Below are 22,087 nucleotides of genomic sequence, written 5' to 3'. Positions count from 1 at the left end.
CTGCAGTGTTCTACCTGAGGCCATGGTAGTGAAGTAATCATGGGCTTGGTTCCTGGGAGGGGAGGGTTCATCTCTGGGAGGCTGCCCTAGTATTTTTAGATTAAAGAAAAATGTGGATTAATCAGGAAAATAAAAAAGTATGTAGGAATCAGTCATAATATCTTTAGGTAAAATGATTGAAGACATTTAGCCTATTGTTTTCAAGCTAGAAGCCAGCCAAATGGGTTCTCTGTGATATGATAAAAACATGAGAAAAAAAATGATCAAGTTACATAATAACATACTTGCCTGGGAATCCTGCTACACTGTGTTCCACTTACGTGATCTGAAGCAAGTCGTCTGACCTCTTCATAGCTCAGCGTTCTTATCTGCAGAACAATAGGAATGACACTTGTCCTTCTTATTTCATTATGTTGTAAAAGACCAATTTGACACAGTATCTAAAATGTTTTTTGAACAATTTAAAGTGCTATATAATGGTAAATTATTATTATTGTGCTATTTATTACTATTATTGTTATTATTATTATTATTTTATGGTCTAGATTCTGGACTCACCGGACTTTCCCTTGGGTGGAGCTCTTTGGTTGTACGACATGGAATGGGAAACTGGAGACATGGCATGTGGATGAGATTACAGGCACAGAGGCTCGGGGGAGAGGGGAATAGAATGGATTCAGATTCCAGCTATTCAACTTGACCTTGGGCAAGTTGACCTCTCTTTGCTTCATTTTTTTTGTTTTGTTCCATAAAATAGAAATAATAATAGTATCCCCTTCATAATTTGGTGTGAAGCTTATATTAGAACATCAAATAATGAATGAGATAATTTAGATAAACAATTAGTAGAGTGCCTGGGCCATTATAGGCATGGGATAAAGATTAGCTTTGGGAAGGAAGCTATACTAATTACTCTGGATAAATGGCTGGGACCTTGGCAGTGAGCTCTGGGAAGAATTGTTGCTTGGTGAATATTAATTTCATAAATTTTATAGAGCCGGGCAAATGCTCCATCAAAAGTCTTCATTAAAATCTGTGCCCCCAACATTTTGTTATTTTCTGATTTGAAGACAAGCCAAACTCTGAACAGAATTGTTCCTTAGTCAGAACTAGCATAGAAAGCAGAAGTGGACCAGTGGATGACATGTTCACTGGGCATTGTGATTAGTGATTATTGATATTATATGACATTTTATATTATATAGATTTTATATATAGATATTATATGACATGTTCAGTGGGCATTGTGATTAGATAATTTATAGCTTTCTGCTCATCTTACTACATGAGAACAAGGAAAATAAATAGCAGAGTAACAAAAACAAAAAAGCCTGCATATATAGCTTATACATATACATAGTATTTTTATATGTGTAAATATATGTTTTCAGAGAACTCAATATTACCCAGTGTTACGGCTGATAAAATAGTAATGATGTATAATTAAATTAGAAATATATTCCTACTCACAGTTTACAGATGAGGAAACAAAGACTCAGAGATATTTAGTTATTTGTCTGAAGTCACAAAACTAGCAACAACCAACTGGAATTTGAACCAAATTGGACTAGGTATGGTGCCCATACTATGAAGCAATAGAACCGATCTCAGCCAGTTGCTGGAGAAAAATAAGTGATGAAACAAACTCATATTGAGACACAGCAGAATAGTAGAACATCTGCTCAGCCCAAATCTCTATCAAGTGACATTTCCGGCAGTTTGACAAACCAAGATTCATGGGGTGAGGGAATGTGAATAATTGTTTTAAATGTTAATGTACTCAGTGTCCTCAATGGATGATGAATAAAATTGAATTAACTATTCCTGGGGAAAAAAAAAACAAATATAGACATTCCAGTTATTATTATTCTATGGTTCTAGATCAAGTGGGATTATCACATAGAGAACTAGAATCAAAGGAAAGCACTGCAGTGCATTTTGCATGTTCATTTTGTTTTAATGCCTCAGTTTAGATTATTTAAATACACATGCCCATGTATGCACAGTTTAAAGAAATGTGGGGATTGACAAGAAAACAGAAAACTCTACGAACACTTTATGGGATGGGGGGCACCCGCAGTTTCACCAACTAGAGGGAGGCCTCATTCAATGGCCTGGAGAGATATATTAATTAAGGATTGGAAACTAAAGGTAGTTTGTCAAATTTGTTTTGGAATCCAAAAAGTGTAGCAAATTTTACAAGATATTTTCTTATTATGAAATGAATGGTGAAAGCTGAAAGTAGATATATGGAAACTACGGTGAAATAAAAAAGAAAGGAGATTTGAGATATGGCTGGAGCTGTTGAATTGGGACATATAGTTGTGCAGAATTTGAGTTTATTTCCTTATTGGGTGGATGCCTTCTCTAATAATTGCCTCACTGCAGTTAAGTCAGGAGAGAAATCAGAATATTAGAGCCATTTAATGGTTCTAATTATAATTATAAGAATTATAATTATATATTATCTATAATATCTATAATCATAAAAGACAATTCTTATAATGTTTAATAATTTTTATAATTAATTTTTATGTTTTTTATAATTTTATAATTTTTTATAGTTATAAAAGACATTTTATAATTCTCAGGGCCTGTTTTAATATGTTTATTTTGCCTCAAGGTCATATGCCAACCTTGTTTAGCACTTATTGTCAAACAACAGACAGACACCGTCATTGTTAATTGAATGAATAAATAAAATAATGAATTTGCTAAAATTCATATGGGAGGTTTTTTTCTCTCTCAGTGTTTCAAATGCCCCGTACTTCCATCTGATTGGACTTCACAAGCCATGTACTAGATTCCTGAATCCTCCTCATTGGGCTCCAATCTGAAATCATGTTGGCTCAGCTTGGATCACGTGTCACAGACTTGTGATGGGCAGGGCTAGCCTCAGCCTACTGGGCATGAGGGCTCTTGTGGGTGCCCGGCAAATACTCATATTCTAGGAATATTAATACACATCCTGTCATTTTTTTGTAAAGGTGAAAGATGTGTATTTCCAGTCTGTAATTAAAAACAAAAATCGGGGTGCCTGGGTGGCTCAGTGGGTTAAGCTGCTGCCTTCCGCTCGGGTCATGATCTCAGGGTCCTGGGATCGAGTCCCGCATCGGTCTCTCTGCTCAGCAGGGAACCTGCTTCCCTTTATCTCTCTCTCTGCCTGCCTCTCTGTCTACTGTGATCTCTCTCTGTCAAATAAATAAATAAAATCAAAAAAAAAAAAAGCTATCATTTTCCAGCTCTCCTTGCGGGTCGGGGGGGGGGGGGGGGGTTATTCCTTACCTTCTTTTTCGCCCTTCTCTTTGAAAAGGTCATTTTCTTCTTTTAGCATGTATAGTGATCATAGGTACTTGTAAAACCTTGGAATGATTCGCAATGTCATAATTTTTGCATGAATATATAACTTTTTAGGACCGATTTGTGAATGAAGGGAATTAGAAATGCAGAAGCAGGAATGTTAGGAATGAGAAAGGGTGGGGCAGGCTGTGGAGGAAGAAAGAGTGTGAATTCTCTTCTAGAACTTGTTTTGTGCCATTTGGAATCGCCTGAGAAATTACTTCAGAAGATACTATTTTTCTAAAAATCTTAACAAAAATAGAAATAAATAATTTTTTTCAGTCCACCCTCCCCAAGTGACTAAAGGAAAAAATCACAATGTGGCTTAAATACATTCTTTTAAATATAAAAATTCCTTCCCTTGATGAACAGCTGTGCAATTAACAAAATGCTTCTTATTAAGGTAGTTCACCGCCTATGAGGTAACAAGTGTCAAGCATACGGCACTTTAACAAAATCTTAGCTGTTTTCCTGGTTTCTCTTCTCCCTTCGTTCTAATCCATTCTCGGATTAATGCTTAAGGTATAACTGATTATTTTACTTCCTTGGTCAAAAGTGTTAAATAACTTCTCAAGCTAGGTGTTACCTGCCTTGTTAGTTACTTTTGAAGAACATATCATGTGATGGCGGATGGACTTGGATTTCGGAGTGAGAGAGTAACGGGTTTAAATAACCTCGAAATCTTAGGCATATGTGGTCTTAGACAACTCAATTAAACTCTCAGGATATTAGCTTCAATAAGATAGAGATACTAATTCATATTATACAATGTTGTCACAATGTTGTGTATAATTAAAGAGCTGATCCAATAAGTGCTATTAAAATAATAAAAATATTAACTACCTAATCATATATTACTAATCCAATATCTTTACTAATCAGGAATTTCCCATCTTACCTGTTTTTGAGCCTATAGTACATTGCATTATTATTCAAATATATTTTGTTGCAAACAATCATAATTTTCTTATAGATAAGGACTTTTTCTTATATATTGTAAATAACAGGAGCCTAGAAATATATGTAAACTTAATGTTCAAAAAGAATACTCATTGGGCCCCTTGGTAGCTCAGTTGGTTAAGTGTCTGCCTTCAGCTCAGGTGATTTGATTCCAGGGTTCTGGGATCAAGCCCCGCATCGGGCTCCCTGCACAGCAGGGAGCCTGCTTCTCCCTCTGCCTGCCGCTTTCCTTGCTTGTGCGCGCTCTCTCTCTCTCTCTCTTTCTCGTGTTAAATAAATAAATAAAATCTTAAAAAAAAGAATGCTTGTTAAGCTCCTAAAATGCAAAAGTCATTTTATGTGGAATGAAGACATTGAAAGACCAGAACATACATATGTGATTGTGTGTGTGTGTGTGTGTGTGTGTGTATGTGTGTGTTCATGTAAAATTTCTCACCATTATTTAAAGCGGTTCTTGTTTAAGGTCCTGTTAAGATTTTACCTGGTTCTATAAAATAATGTATAAATTATCTCTGTCTATGATTTTGAGGAATCTGTTTTTATTCCTCTGTTCATCTTGCTCCATGTTTTAGTTCTATTACTCCACTAAAAAGCTCTCCATACTTGAAACTTCTCAATGAAGCTTCTCCTTGTTCTGTGACAAAACCCTCCACAGATGGGTGCCTGGGTGGCTCAGTTGGTTGAGGAGCCCACTCTTGGTTTTGGCTCAGGCTGTGATCTCAGGGTCCTGGGTTCGAGCCCTGAGACCAGCTTGATGCTTGAGAGTGGAGCCTGCTTAAGATTCTCTCTCCCTCTCTCTCTATCTCAAGTGGGTAAATAAATATTAAAAAAAAATAAAATAAAAGAACCAAAAAACCCTCAACAGGCATGCCACCCAAGTTGGACTGTCAGCCTGCTCATTCCCTATGAATATCAAGCTCCTTTTTAAAATAACTGTTAATGAAAGTAATATAAAATATTAAGGAAACCTTAAGATGAATGACATCAGTATAAAAGGGGAAACAGATATAATGCCAAAAAAATAATCCATATGTTTGGAAAGCCCCCGCATACATTTAATACTAGAGGCAAAACTTTATAAGTATTAAAGAAAGTTCCTCAAAACACTTTATTTTTTGTCATTTGTATTGAGTAGCTTCCTTTCAGAAAATATAATTTTTTATAGAGGATTTTTTTTGGTAATTTTTCCCCTATTGCTGTTACTCTGCAACGCCCAGGTAATTAGTGTGTGCTAGAATTTACGTCATCAGCTTTGAAATTTTGTGAATATGAAGGAATAGGGCTGTGTGGTGACAGATAGAAGCTACACTTGTGCTGAGCACAGCATAATGGAGAAACTTCTTGTATCACTATTTATGAGCTCCTGAAACTACTGTAACCTGGTGTGCCAAGTATATGCAAATAAAAACAGATGATTTTAATGATTAAAGATGTGGTTCTTTTATGACAAGTTTTTACTGGATCCCAGTTCTTGTCACAGTCCCACAATTTCCACAAAATTTTGGAGATTTATGCAGATCATGGATTATCCTTGGAATGATGCTTTAGAATGAGGTGCTTAGTAGGAAAGGACATGGGGGTTTTGTAACCTCTTCTCCCTGGGGCAGGCACCCTGAACAGGATCTTGATGGTCCTCACCTTCTGAGATTTGGGCCCTGCATCACCTCTCCTGAAGTATTGGTTGGAATCATGTACAAGTTCTAATGAATACTGGAGAAGCGATGCATGCCTTTGCTGACAGGGGTTTCTGTGTGGGTCCTCTCTTGGATCACTTACTTTAGGGGAAGTCAGCTGCTGTGTGAGCAAGCAGTCATGCAGGGGCATGTGTGAGGTCAAGAGAGCTTCCTCACAGCTGCCTGAGCTGACTCAGTCCCTGCTAACTCACTCACTGTAGTCTGTGAGTAGCCCTGAGACAGAACCATCCTGCTAGGCCAATCCCAGCTTTCTGATCCTCACAAAGCAGGATGATCAAAGTTTGCCCTTTCCAGATGCTAAGGATTTTGTTACAAAGCAAGAGAGAACAGGGGTGCCTAGGTCGCCTGGTCGGTTAAGCATCTGACTCTTGGTTTTGGTTAGGGTTATGGTCTCAGGGTGCTGAGATCAAGTCCTACCTGGGTTTCCACACACAGCCTGGAGTCTGTTTAGGACTGTCTCTCCCTCTGCCCCTCCCCACTTATTTCTCTATCTGTCTATCTGTCTCTCTCTCTCTTGCTTTCAATTTTGCTCTCAAATAATTAAATAAATAAATCTTTGAAAAGACCCCAAAGCAATAGATAACTGATAGCATACCTCAAGTTTTTAATGCATTTATTATAATAAAGGGTAAAATTATTAGCAAGATTCCAGGAGCAGAGAGCACAGCTATCTTCGTGTGCCAGAGGAAATGAAGTTGACGGCAGAGCGTACAGGAAAGAAATCCCACTCCTCACGAAGTTTCCCCTAGGTCATTTTGCAATGTTTTTACAGGAGTTGTTAAGTTGGTATAAAATTTCATTTATACAAAAGGAATTAGTTCTAGAAAACTGATATATACCATAGTACGTACAGTCAATAAGATTGAATGTTTACTTAAAATTTGTCAAGAATGTGCATCTTGTACTAAACATTTTTACAACACATTAAAAAAGATGCAGGGAAACTTTTGGAAATGATGGCTGTGTCTATCATTCTGATTAGAGTGATAGTTTCCATACTCATCCAATTGTACTCATGAAATGTGCAGGCTTTTAAATATTACTTACATCACAATAAACTTGTTTTAAAATGTTGTTGAAAAAAAGAAAAATATTTTCACACGGCAGTGAATAAATCACATTTTAAAACCATTTCCAAATTAAAAAAAAATATATATATATAGTGTAAAAGATGTTTTACAGGTTCATAGAAATTTTCCAAAAAGAACCTGAAATATTAAAGTTTTTATTTTTTTTTAATTTTTTTGGTTTAGGAAAAAATTATTAGCTATGATTATCAATCATAAATTATTAGCTATTTTTTAAAAGGTTTTATTTATTTGACAGAGAGAGAGAGATCACAAATAGGCAGAGAGGCAGGCAGAGAGAGAGAGGGGGAAGCAGGCTCCCTGCTGAGCAGAGAGCCCGACAAGGGGCTCAATCTCAGGACCTTGAGATCATGACCTGAGCCAACGGCAGAGGTTTAACCCACTGAGCCACTAGGTACCCTAGCTCTTCTTATTCACTCTATTTTACTGCCCAATAAAGCTTCACAGAGACAACTTTGCTCAGGTAATGAAAAGCTTTCAAAATATTACTTTGACCACTATAACAATGAATTTACATCTGCTAAATTTTCCACCTCTCTCACAAGAAAATAACATCTATGAAGAAATGTCAATTGGAAACCAAATATACATCGCATGTATAGGAAACTTTGGTGTCTAATCCTTTTATCTTAAAATTCACATTAAAAAAATATTCTCAAGTGCACTAATTGGTTCTCTAGTGAAATTACTCCTCTCTTGGGTCAACTTAATAAAGAGAACTACTGTTGCAGAGTATAACTTCAGAGAAATATGAAAAAGAGGAATTAAGCCTTTAAGGGATTAGGGTAAAAGTAAAGATACTGATTTTTAGGGTAATCATCATGAAGTGATTTGTTTGGGACTCTTTGACCCAATATTCCACTCTGGTGACCTAAAACTCATTGTTTAATATTTTAAAAGGTTAAGTCAGAAATATGTAACCTTTCTCTCATGGGTCCAGTTCTCCTGGCTAATTTTAGCAGTGACCACTGAGGGTGGTCATTCTGGTGGCCAGTCCCTTACTAAAGGCCATTATCCGATGGCAGTTTTATAATAAGAAACCATTGGACATCTCCATTGACAGGTCTTAGAAGAAGGGTCAGCCGTATAATGAATAATTATGTTCATTTTGTAAGAGGCATGTGGAGCCAGCACCCCCCCAAACAAAGTAACTTCCTTATGCCATCAAAAAATAAGATCAATTCCAAGCTATCAGCATAGTTAATCAAATTCAAAATAATTTCTTAATTTTATTTAATATCCAATGTATACTCAAATACAACAGCTATCCCCAAAATACCCTTTACTTTATTTTTGTCCAAACCAGGAACTAATCAGGACCATGCAGTACATCTTGTCTTGTGTCTTGTAAGTCAAGCCTGACAGGTTGATTGGCTCAGATGTACTGTAAACATTCTGTAGACAGATGTGTGACATTGCTTCCATCTGATGATGTTAGCCTGTTGTCTTATTCCTTGTACTTCTAATAATATGGAAGTTGATCTAAAGCTGCTGACTGAATTCAAGATGAATATCTTTGGTTGGAAGACATTAGAAACAATATTGGGAAGTCCATATTTTGACACATCTAGAGATGAGTAATATCTGGTTATTGTATCATTTATGTGCTAAAATTAGTCATGGATAGCTTGACTCATCTATTATTTTCCCTTTGAAACAAAAAAAATCTGTGTCATACTACTTTGTAGCAAACAATATCCACTTCCTTATCTACCACTCACTTTTGAGTGTTTTTATAGCGTATCAATTGGTAATTCTTGCTTGAAATAATAATTTCATAAAGAATTGCAAAATTATGGATTTATATATCACCACTTTGTGTAAATTTATTAGCTGTAATTCTTCCATAAAGTAGAAGTTTCTCTGTCCAACTGCCATTATTTTGTCACCCTAGAAGTCTTCTTCTAAAAAGACAAGGTGGCTCAGGTGGCTAAGCATCTGAGTCTTGGTTTCTGCTCAGGTCATGATCTCAGGGTCCTGAGATCAAGCCCTGTGTCAGGCTCTCTGCTGGACATAGAGCCTGCTTAAGATTCTCTCCTTCTCTCCCTACCTCTCTTCCCTGCTTGTGCTCTCTATTTCTCTCAAAATAAATAAATAAATAAATAGAAACAGTACATGAAGAAAGAGTTTTCATGGTATTAGGTCTTGGTAGACACTTTATTTGAAAGGCAAAAGATATGATTTATTTTATTTTATTATTTTATTTTCATTTAAAGGCATGATTTTATATTAAATGTAAGAAACATTTCTTTACTTCATGACTCAGTAAAGCAGTTATTAAAAAGATAAACTCAAAGTTCATGAAAGACCTAAATGTGAGACAGGAATCCATCAAAATCCTAGAGGAGAACACAGACAGTAACCTCTTTAACTTTGACCACAGGGACCTCTTTCAACACATGTTTATAAAGACAAGGGGAAAAAGAGTAAAAATGAACTTTTGGGACTTCATCAAGATAAAAACCTTTTGCACAGCAAAGGGAACAGTCAACAAAGCTAGGAAGCAACCCACAGAATGGGAGACGATATCTGTAAATGACATTACGGATGAAGGGTTAGTATCCAAAATGTATAAAGAACTTCTCAAACTTAACATCCAAAAAACCAAATAATCTAGTCAAGAAATGGACAGAAGACATGAACAGACACTTCTCCAAAGAAGACATGCAACTGGCTAAAAGACATATGAAAAAATGTTCAGTGCCACTAGCTATCAGGGAAATACAAATCAAAACCACAAATAAGATATCAACTTACACCCGTTAGAATGGCAAAAATTAACAAGACAGGAAACAATAAGTGTTGGCAAGGATGTGGAGAAAGGGGGACCTTCTTACAATGTTGGTTGGAATGCAAGTTGATATAGCCACTCTGGAAAACAGTATGGAGGTTTCTCGAGAAGTTCAAAATAGAGCTAACCTGTGACCCCGTATTTGCACTATTTACTCCAAAGATACAGACTTAGTGAAAGAAAAGGACACATGCACCCTAATGTTCATAGCAGCAATGTCCACAATAACCAAACTATGGAAGGAACAGAGATGTCCTTCAACAGATGAATGGATAAAGAAGATGTGGTTCATTGATACTATGGAATATTACTCAGCCCGTCAGAAAAGCCATCCATGCACCCCTCGAAAACCCATTCTTATATGGATCTGGGATCTGGCTCCCCTGAGATTCATATAAAAGATGGTGTAGAATGGAAAAACAACTTTCATTGTTTTTTGGCATATATTTGAAGAAATACTTTTGGAAGTTTTTTTGTTTTGTTTTGCTTTTGTTGTTGTTGTTGTTTTGTTTTGTTTTGTTTTGTTTTAACCATGGTGTATCCTCACTTCTCACTCTGATATTTAAAAAAAACATTAATCCAGAGTTTAAAGTGCCTAGACATTTTTTTGGGTTTCATCCATAAATTTAAACTATTTAAGTTTTCCAAGGCAGTTTTGCCTATTATTTTTTAGCTTGATGCCTATTGGGTTAATCGTTCAGTTTAAGTAATTTTACAAATGGCTCTATTTAAAGTGAATTATTTTAGTAAGGTTGTGCCCTTCAAAGGATAATTCCACTCTCACCTATGATTTGACTTAGCATTTTTATTTTTATGACATATTTACATTTTCAATCATCATAGAAGTATTCATTATATCATATATACAGATCCTATGTATACATTTAGTGATATATACATATTTAAGATTGACATATCTTAAAGTTGCTTGTACCTATGTACTTAAATGTGAATTTTTTTGAAAACTGAGAGAAAATTAAAATAGTTAAAACACCAGGGATGGCATTTCTACATAGATGTGTAGATCATGCATTTCCATGCAAGATTTCACTATATATATTGCATGCATTGCTTGGCATGCTCATCAAATTTTAAGTTTTTAGAAAAAAAAAATTGAAGGACTGACATTGAGTTCAAAGGCAGTTTTAATACTACTGTTTTATAAATTTGATATATGGAATTCCAGTATAGAGATGATTTTCCATATAAATTTAGGTTTTTGTTATTTCTAAATATGTAATTGTAGTGTGGCAATACTTTCTCATATGGTGTATTTGCCTACCAAGCATTGCTTTTGAATAAAGAGAGTTCGTTCGAATCACCTAATATATGGTTAAACAATATTAAACTCATGGGTGCCTGCGTGGCTCAGTCGATTAAGTGTCTGTCTTCAGCTTAGGTCATTATCCCAGAGTCCTCGGATTGAGTTCCACATTGGGCTCCCTGCTTAGTGGGGAGCCTGCTTCTCCCTCTCCCTCTGCCTGACTCTCCCTTTTGTGCTCTCTTGCTCTCTCTTAAATAAATAAATAAATATTTAAAAACAACAACAAAAAAATCAAACTCAGAACTCCATAATATAAGGATTAGGAACATGTGTTCTAGAGGCCAACACTCCAGGCTTGATCTAATCTTGCTTTACTCAGTTTCCTCACTTCAAAAGCAAGCATAATAATAGTGTTTATCTGAAAGAGTTAATGTGAGGACTCAGAAGCTGTTATATAAAATCCCCATAGTTCAGTGCCTAGTATATTTCAGGTACTCAACAAATATTAGCTAAAATTGAATTATGTCCTTCATTTCTTTCTTTTTCCCTGTGCTAGCCATTATCACAGGCAAAAAGAGTCTGAATAATAACATCCAAGTAAAGAATTCACTGTTAGATAAAATGAAAAATAGACATCAACTGATTCTTTGGTGACTTAACATTACTTGTAAAAAAAAAAGAGAGAGAGAGAGACAAGGAAATAGAAATAGTTTTTGAGGGTCTTTGGATATTTATGAAAAAACTAGCAACTTTTAGAGTCATTATCTTATTTATTTATTTATTTTTTTGAGTATAGAAGCATCCAGAACAATCTTGTCGTCCTTGTAATTTTTTCTTACTTTTGTTAGAAAACGTGGTTCAGACCAGGAAAATATGAAGACATATTTTTGGGAAGTCAATATTTAAATTTTTAGTGATATCTAATTAGATGTTGGATGAATATGCAGAACATAGCTATCTTAATTTCTGGTTTAGCAACAGTATTTACTGATAATTTTTGCCAAACTGTTCTCTGGGTAATCCCCAATTATAACAAACTATCACTTGTTCAGATGAAGAGGATATGGTAGAAAGTCTGTGTTGCAAAATATTTTGGAATACACTCTATACAAAAAAGAGTTATTTTATATGGAAGAAGAAATACGACCAAAGCTGCATGAAATAATTGTTACATCATAAAGTTTGTGATAAAATCTTCCTTAATGAGGTGATAAATTTTAATTAGTTTACTGTTAATAAATAATCGATGTTTCTCACGTACTTGAGAGGATTTGAAAATAGTTAGCTCGATGAGGGCATTCATTCTCTTTGCAAACCATGCTGGCTCTGTTTGATCTCTTTTGGAAAATGGTTGGTGCAAAGGAAAATTTCCTGTTTTAATAAAGTTTTACTGTTTGGCCCTTTTTATTCATTTCCAAAGGATTATATACAACCATTGATCCTAATCTTAATTGTTTTTACAAGGATGTGGATGAAGGGCTAATAATAGAAACTATATGGGGTCAAGTGAGTGAAGAAAACGGTCACCCTATGCATGTAGCCTCTAAAACAGCAAGGCGACTACGAGAAAGGCCAATTCCATGGATTAAGAACTGAGCTCTGGAACCTCAGAGAGCTGGCTCCAGACTCCACCATGTGCTACAACCTTGGGCAAGAGCCTGAAGTTTACCCATCTGCAGAATCAGTATATCGCTCAGAGCATAGCCATCCTAGGGCTGTTGTAAGAATCAAATGATAGACTCCAGAGGTGCTTAGAAGTGTCTCAAGGTGGCTTCTCTCATTCCCATCACCTAAATTCCATTATCTTGCTGGGGACAGCCAGAAGCTCTGATTTCTCCTCTTACTGTCAGACTCCCTATCTCACTCCTGCTTACCATTGCCATGTGGGTATCACAAAAACACTGCAGATTTAACATGTCCAACCTGGAAGCTGATATTTTTTTCCTCAAAACCTTGTTTGCAGGCCCCTGGGTGGCTATGTTGGTTAAGCATCTGCCTTTGGCTCAGGTCACGATCCCAGAGTCCAGGGATCCACATTGGTCCACGGGTAGTCTGCTTCTTCCTCTGTCCCTCCTCCTGCTCATGCTCTCTCTCAGTCTCTCAAATAAATAAATAAAATAAAATAAAATAAAATCAATAACAATAACTGTTGTTTGCATTATCTATCCCATATGTCCTATCCCAGTAAATGGCACTAGAGAACATTGACTTAGGCCAGAAATTTGAAATTCATTTTTGGTTTTTTATTTCCCCTCATCTTCCTCACTCAATTCATCGGCAAAACTTCCTAGTTTAGTGAAGTGGTTCACCCTACAGCTTATTCTAGGTACACCATTAGCTCCTCGGTAAGGTTGCCAGGCTTAATCTATAGTGTTTTCTGTCGTACAAGACTAAACTGTGAGGGCACATCCATAGGGTTACTGTTCCCTGTGGCTTCTGGTTGCTTCCCATTAATAGGGAATGTTGTTAAGGGTTAGGAAGGAGAGAAGAGAGGTCATGTGATAGTTCTGCTCTCCCTGCATTGAGCTGCCTCAATCCCTCCTCCCAGGGTCATTGTTCTAATCAAGACAGATGACTTTATATGACTCTCCTTCCAGGGTCTGGTGACTACTCTGTCTCCTCAACCCTCCAAGCCTAACAGTGAAAAAAGCCTGATCCTAAATCCACAGCTTTGCAATGACACATTTATAAATAAATCTTCCTCCTCCAGTCATCTAATTTTGAGAATGCATATGTTTCTGCTGGGACCCTCACCAATATAGATCCTAAACTTGGCCCTTCTTGGTGATCAACCACAACAAAGCTCCATTTTGCTCTAATGCGGTTAACTAATGTCACACCCACCGTGTTGGTAGATGGGGTTACCATGGGATGTGTCTCTTCTCAGAATTTGAATTGAAAGCCTGGCATGACCCTTCTATTCTTTGATTTCTCCTCAAACTGTCTCACACTTCTTCTGTAATTCCGAAGGATTTCTGCCTTGGAGAGGAAGGGTTGGGGTGAGAAAAAGCCACTCCTCATGCACATTTAGCTGCTTGGTTCCCTTATTTTTACCTCCTTCTCCGGTTCATAATCCACTAGGAGCAAAAGTGGAAAGGTTTCCCTCTGCCTTATGCATTTTAGTTGTGATTTTTTTTTTTTAGATTTATTTATTTATTTGGGGGGTGCAGAGAGAGAGGGAGAGTCTTTAGCAGACTCTGCACTGAGCACAGAGCCTGACTGGGGGACTCGATCTCATGACCCTGAGATGATGACCTGAGCTGAAATCAAGAGGCAGAGTCTCACCTGACTGTGCCACCTAGGCTTCCCAGTTGTGATTCCTTTTTAGTGTCCTCCATATTGGGAAGACATTTCCCCTCTCCAATTATCTGGAGCTATAGTAGCTGAGTTTTGCTGAGAAACATAATTTATAGGAAAGAAGAATAAATAAACATGCATTTAATATTTTTAAGTTTTCATCACTGGTGATACATAGGACAGATAATTACTACTCATTTACTTAAAACTTTTACTGGCTTCCCAGTTGCACATAATATGTAGGTCAGTTAACATCACCTGCAAGTCATGCAAGAACCTATTTATGTTTCTAGCCCAGTTTTCCTATTTTCTCCTTCGGGGCTGTACTTAGGCCACACTGATTTTCTTTTTAAAATATATAAAACTATGTCCTACCTCAGGACTTTTGTACATGCTGTTCTTTCTGCCCGGAGCACTAATTTCTTTTGCTTTTTGCATGGATAAACTGTTCTTCAACTCAGGTCTCATTTTAAAAAAGTCATTCTTTTCTAACCTTTCTCCCACAACCTTGTCCCTTAAAAGTCCTCTCCAGACTCTTCTTTGGATTGTTCCTACCATCCTTGTCATTGTTTTGTTTATTTTTCTAGTTAATTTTATTTATTATGTCCATTAGAAAGATGAGTTTATAATTTCAGATATAATATAGATCTTTATATACCACTGTATTCCTGGCTTCTAGCACTGTGTCTGGCATAAAATGAAACCGTAATAGATATCTACAGAATAAGAAACTGAATGAAGTACAGTGCCCAGTAGGGTATCAGTGGTCAGTAAACATAGATGAACATTGTCATTATGAAATCTCACTGCTAATTAATATGCCATTAAACTTAAGAATATTTATTTAGTCGAATCTGATGTTTTATTAGATCTCACATACGTATTCCAGAGCTTCTTTTGGCAGAGCTGTATCAAGAAACTTATTTATCAAAACCAAGCACAATACATCACATGGCATCCTTTCAGTGGAAGCCTGTGGTAGGGAAGGCCTTCTCCTCAAGAGATTTCTAGATTTGGTATTTGTCTTATGAAGTGAACTCTTCTAAGATTCACAGAAGATTCACAGAGTTGTAAATGGAATTAGATAAGCAGAAAAGCCAACTGCTTGAACTAAAAGAGACAGAGAGAAACCAAAATAAGGGTGACCTTGGACTCCCAAATCTACTGGCTGGAAACCAGCTGAGGAAGTGACTTTACTGCCAACACGGGCTAGCAAAGAAGATCTATGAAGTGGACCCGACCCAGGTGTCCAGAGGACAGAGCTAGGAGCCGTGGAACATCATTCCAACCTTGAGACTTATTAAGGAACTGCCAACATTTGCTTGTCTGGCCTTCATGATTGCTGTGGAGTCAGGGTCCTGGCCTCCTATTAGCACATTTTGTAGTTCCCTCTTACACTCTACCGGGGTTGATCTGTGTGACCCATAGCATAAGGCAGAAGTACTGCTTGTAAAGGATTGAAGGTTTCATCTTGAGTTCTCTCTCTCTCTTCTCCTCCTTTTTTGATGTTCTTTGTTATTCTCTCCACCTTCCTGGCCAAAAGTAACTAAGCAGAGTGAGGAAAGTCATATTCTACAAAAGGGGGCTGTTAAAGGTATAACCCCCATGTTTTTATTTGTCTTCGGGAACCTTAACCTTTAGGGCAAGCATATCCAGGTCTTAGAAAAACCCACTTTGCATGGAGTGTTTCAAGTGAATTTTTAATCAATTTTATTTTATTTCTGCTTTCTTTTGATACAGGATTTGAAATTTGAAGGGGAAGGCCTCCATCAGTACATCCCTATGTCCCATTTAAAGACCGACAAAACCTGCAAGAAGTATGTTCCTTCCTGGTGGACTCAATGCATTTTCTTTTCTTTTGTATGCTTCACTCTAGATTAAATGTGGATCAATTGTAGGTAACAGGCACCCCAGTTTGATTGACCTTGAGGATCAGGCTTGTGGAAACTGTAACTTCCTTTCCTCCTGAAATTTATCTGTGCCCTATCATTCATATTCAGCTGTTGGCCATGGGGCATTCTGGTGATGGCGCAGAGCTGGGAGCCATGTCTTGTTTGCCACTACCTCCTTGAGCCAGTGTAGGAACTTCCAAGATCTGGGGATGCCACTTGCTGCTTCTCCATGCCAGGAGAGGAGAGACAGAAGTAGTGGGTGTGGGTTCAGAGGGGGCTTCAAGTTAGATGTTCCCACTTTGAATCTTGGGCTTTACCTCTTAGGGCTATGCAACCTCAGATAAGATATTCAACATTTTCCGGCATCGGTTCATCAGTGTAGCAGAAATAAGAATACCTTGTTGGACTATAGTCAGGTTTAAACAAAATAATAGATACAACTTATTTAAAAGAGTGTCTTGAACACGCTAAGCAGTCAGCAATAACTATTCATGCTACATATCAGTGATGTTCAACAGGGATCAATTTTGCCTGCAGGGGACGTTTGGCAATGTCTGGAGACATTTTCTGTTGTCACTACTGGGACTAGGAGAGGGTCTCTTAATGGCATCTAGTGTGCAGGGGCCAGGGATCTTGCCGAACATTCTACAGTGTGGGCCAGCCTAAACAAAGGGTTATGTGGTTCAAAATGTCAATAGGGCAGAGGTTGAGAAATCTTGTTGTAGACACCAATGTTGTTTATTCATTGTCATTTTGCTTAATTTATGATCCAAATAGCAGGGAAAATAAGGTATCAATAGGAGTGGGACCTATCTCTCTGTGAAGGGTCTTCAGCGCCCCCAAGAACAGGCCGCGGGGACAGGAGGTGTCAGTCAACACTCAGGGCGGTAGCTGTGATCTCTGCCAGGGAGGTAAACAAGATGTTATATGCAAGAGACTTAATTATGGATGAAAAGAGTGAGAATTGGAACTAAAGTTTCCAACAATAAGATTATGTTGTAGGAAAACACCTTGATCTCATAGAAAATGCCTTTAATGTACGAAGTGGTAAATATGGGTGACAAAATACTATTTACATCTTTGGCCTTATTTTGTAAAGAAAAAAAGAAAGGTGTGTTTAGTTACCTAGCTATGATGAATAGACCTCAGTATTTTATCAGGGTTTATCTCTGAGTGGTGGACTAATGGACGACTTTTTGGGGGGCTTTTTATATAATCAGATTTTATATAATGTGCAAATGTAAACATATATTTATATAATCACAAAATTAATAAGAGCTGTACATGAGGTTAAAAAAAAAAAAAAAAAGAGAGTAATAATATGCCACAGGACCTAATTCAAAATGAGCTCATGTCTGGTCTGGCTCCTGGACCAGGGTGTGACTGCTCCAAGGGGACACAAATCTGTAGACTTAAATCAAGGTACCTGATATAATATTAAAACTGTGTATTAACCTTTTGATGTGCATGTTCCTGTTTAACTAAGGAAGGTATTTTTAGAATACCTTTAATTATAAAGAACTGGGATTGCAACTAAGGATCTTTTTTTTTCCCCCTTTAGGATTATAATCATGAATTCAGCATCTAATTATTTAGATTAAGTTTTTAAGATATTTCATGAGTGCCATGCTATGCTTGCCAAGAGAACAAAGAAAGAAACTGAGGAAACCATTTCACTCCGGTTAACATAACATGTTTGATGTTTACTAATGAAATCTGTTTACCTTCATAACTGTATAATAGGGCCATTAAAGACAATAGATACAGTAGTTTAAAAGTAATAAAATTTACAACAAAGTGTATTTAATTTGAAATTGAATTGCCAGCAAATGGGTGTCCTAATGAACCCTTGTGTCAGTGTAGCTCTAACCAAATTAAGGGAAATAATTTCTATCACAAGAAACTAAATCAGCTGTGAGATCCAGAAAGGCCATTCCTCTGGTGGGGGTACAGTCATTGTCACAGATGGCCCTGCTGATGGAATTAAGCTTAAGTCAGGAGAAGTGAAATACAAGATCCTTCTTAATTCAAATGAATATGGGAAAGCAGGCGCATGTTGTTAGGATGCGTGAAGCTTTAAATAAATAAATAAATAAATAAATAAATAAATAGTAACAAAGAAGCTCAAATAAAGACAATAAATGTTAATTGGAGAAAAAATAAAAAAGCCTACGGAACATTTTGAAGGTAGAAATAGATCTTCATCTCTGATCATTGCGTCAAAAAAATAAAAGAAAAAGTTTGTATCATATCAGCTATTCATCTATTTAAATGCTTTTCCCATTCCAGCGATTCTTTACCAATTTATAGGCTAGAAGGGGTGGGGGTAGAAAATAAGGTGGCTAAACATCTTACCAAATATGTAACCTTCTGGTAATTTCTGAAACAAGCCGCATTTTAATTGCTGATAGATCAATACGGAATATAGTGAGTCTTGTATTTTGTTGGATCCCATTTCAAAAGCTACTCATCTCCCCAACTTTAATCAATGGTGGTAATGTGGTGTTTATCTAGTTCTCAGTTAATCTGACACGATGTTTAAGGAAAACATCAAATTGTGTTGTGTTTCCAAGGGCAAACCTTTTCATTATGCCCACTGTCGATTTCTGTTCCTTTTATCTCCCTTCTTCTTGTAACTGCTAGCAGAGCACGAAGTCAACCATTAATTGCAGAGCTAAATGTCTGTAAAGAAGACAGCTCAGCCAAGCTCTGCACCCTCCCAGAAGTCACTCGCGAATCAAAGGGAGCAGCAGGACCTTGCTGGAAGGTGAGGCTCTCACCAGGAACTTTTCCTCTGCCACAAAATGTTAAAGTGATGAGATCAGTTGTTATCGACTTCTTTTCCTGTGGTGCTTTTCCTCTTGGGGGACCCTTTAGAGAAACAGAGTTTCAGCAGGGCTTGGTAAATATTTTTGATGAGAATTCTTTGCTAAGATAGAACAGCTAAAATTCTCAGTTGTAAAGGCATTGGAATTCCTCAAAAAAGGTGTCCCTGGCACCGCGCTGGGTTGTCACTAGACAATGAGGCAGAGCTGCCACCATGCAAATGAGACAAGGTTTGAGATTTGATGAATCTTCTGTCTTCTTTCCCTACTCATCTGACATACGCTTTGAGGAAGGTTGTAAATGCAAGAGAGATTGTGGTATAATTCCTCAGACTGGCATTTCTGCCCCCTAGTCACCATTCGATTATCTTCCAAATTGCTGTGTTTCAGAGAGATAAAGATTTTTTATGGCTTGCTGACTTGAAACAACCACAAGAACCAGCGAAGAGATGCCTAAGCAACCATGCATAGTAATTCCATTGGTAAATGACAAAATCTTTGTTTGTATGACATTTCCAAAATTACTACAGAAGATGAATCTAAAATGTGACAAAATGTCACATTTGGCATGCAAAACTATCACAATATATTTCAGTATAAAACTCATAGAGGCGTTTAATTTAGAATGTGTTTAATAACTCGGTCTGCCTGCATCGGTAATCCTGCCTTGAGGTTTAAAGAGATTGTCTTATTTATTCACATGGTGTTAATTTTTAAAATATTTTTGGAAACCAAAATATGAAGGTTAAGTCCTTATTGTTAATTAAGATTTTCTAATTAAACCAAAAATAATTGTTATTCCGATAGGCTTTTAAGTATGACTCATATGAAAAAAACCCAAAAAACAAAAACAGAAGTTTAGCAACTTTCATTGTTTATTTAACTGTGATTTGATTCCAGAAGCATACTATCTATATGGAAATATATATTATCACTAACAAAATAAAGTCAAGGCGGGATTCCTAAGTACTTACTGTTGGTTGCAGATTAATGGGTATGCTACTAACTCCAGTAGCCAAGAGAGTAACCTGTTTCCAAAAACGACATTATTTTTTGCTTAAAGCACAATGTAATAGAGAATTCTTTGAGGTCAAATTATTCTGAAGACTATTTGGGACTTATTAGTATAGAAAACATGACTTAATGACATTGGAGTTATTAATAATCCCAGTTTAATTTTTGTTTAATCTGAAACAAGTCCATTAAAAATCTTATCAATTCGTATAAACTTTCTGGCACTTACTAAAAATGAAAATGGCCTATTTCTGTCAGCTGAAGGTAAGCAATGAAATTCCAATGTCCCATAAAATATGCCCGAATCGTGTTCTTTAGTTACCTACAATTTATGCTGACTTGTAGGTTAAAGCGTATACAAATGCTACCCTTCCTTTATTCATTTATTCGCATGTGAAACTGATGGGGCTAGTTGACCTCATGTTGAAATTGTATTAAACTATCTATCGGTGTTTGTCTGACCTACTTTGGACTTCCCTCTTCAGTGTGGTCTAGGGGCCAATGGTAGGTTTCCAGAATGTACCAGAGTGGCACAGGGATTATTTTGAAGTGAAGTTGCTTGAGAAGCAACCAGTGCAAGACCCCTCAGACCCTCCTCTGTCCCCCTGAACTCAGGAATACTATCTCCCATACGGAAGGTACCCTTCCTGTATTGAGAAGTGAAAAAATATCCTTATCGCCAGTGATTGGAACTCTTAAAAGGAGAAAGCTGTAGAAACTTTGCTATTTATTTTTACCAATCTACTACTTCAGGCCAAACTTAGCTTAGAATTCCTTCCTCACTAAAACCCTCTAACACCTGTTTTCTTTATTCTGTCAGCCTCTCGCCAGTGTACTGTCTGTCCTCCTAAAATGCCTCTCTACCTCCTGCCACAGCAAAGGAAAGTTTACTCTCTAACAGCCTGACAAAATGTCACAGAATTACATGCATCCCTTGGTGTCACCTAACAAAATCCTGGATCCCCAAAGAAATGCGCTATTGTCTCTCTTCCTATAAATGCCTCTCTTGGTCATTTCTGTAGGTCTCCATGTCATTCCTGGGCCTTGCTGTGCAATAATAAAACTTCGGCTTCTTTCTCTTGTTAACCCTTTTCATGTAAATTTAAGTTGGAGTCCAGCGAAGATCGTGAAGGGTCGGCAAAAATGGTTTCCTCTCCTACAGTGTCATATGGTCTGTGATTAGTGTCAGAGGGAAGGACTGTCGCCTTTCGAACTCTGAGCTGGAGCTCACGGCCCATGTTCTCCCATCCCAGATAACCTTGGAGAGGCATGATGTGTGGTTTTTAGAAGTGTTGGTTTCCTGTTAATTCTATCTTATTATAATAGATGAATGGTTTCTGATGTCACAGATCATTAACATACCATGCTTAAAAATTGGCTAAACTTTCCCTGGCATAATTGGCAGGTTTGGCTTTTGACCTCCTAATTATATATCTTGTGTCCTCCCCTGTTATCATTACTAATACCTAACAATTACAGGTTGAGCGAAAATAATTGTCTATTTCCCCCCACCCCCGAGAATCGCATTGTGGCTAATTGCGTGGTTTTACCCAGTTCCTGCATATTTCAAAGACCTGTCTTGTCTTTAGGTTGTGCAGGGTCAGGAGCCTCAGCGTCTTCAAATGCAGATGAAATGCCTAAGGGGCCTCAAGAACAAGGCTCCCCGAGGCTCTTACCTCCTCAGAGTGTCCTTGCTCCCTCGACCAGGTGGCTGTCCCATGCAGTGGAGGCATACAGAGCAGCTGAAGACCACAACACACCCAGTGAGGCATGATGGAAACTTTTATGATGTGGGGCTCTATTTCCATGAAAGCCTTCATGTGGTAAGCAGGTCTTTTTGCCCACATAGCGCTTTTTCTGTAGTTTCTCCATGCTTCCTACCCGTCCATCTTTTTATCCCAATTGATGTAGATTTAGATATTC

The 22,087-nt window shown here is 37.3% G+C and overlaps 1 protein-coding gene across 1 annotated transcript in view; it reads left to right on the top strand.

The window, feature by feature from the left end:
• The window catches only part of LOC132018527 (uncharacterized), a gene marked incomplete at its 5' end in the record, with an annotated part of 292,774 nt that overhangs the window by 51,127 nt on the left and 219,560 nt on the right, over positions 1 to 22,087 (top strand). Inside the window, 3 exons of the mRNA XM_059401496.1 lie at positions 16,174 to 16,250; positions 18,969 to 19,092; positions 21,763 to 21,987. Coding sequence (XP_059257479.1) covers positions 16,174 to 16,250; positions 18,969 to 19,092; positions 21,763 to 21,987 — 426 coding nt within the window. The remainder of the gene's footprint in view (positions 1 to 16,173; positions 16,251 to 18,968; positions 19,093 to 21,762; positions 21,988 to 22,087) is intronic.

This window comes from Mustela nigripes, chromosome 5 (genome assembly GCF_022355385.1).
Source record: "Mustela nigripes isolate SB6536 chromosome 5, MUSNIG.SB6536, whole genome shotgun sequence".
NCBI classification, from domain to species: domain Eukaryota; kingdom Metazoa; phylum Chordata; class Mammalia; order Carnivora; family Mustelidae; genus Mustela; species Mustela nigripes.
The sequence above is the reverse complement of the archived record's forward strand: the minus strand, read 5'-3'. Positions and strand labels throughout refer to the sequence as shown.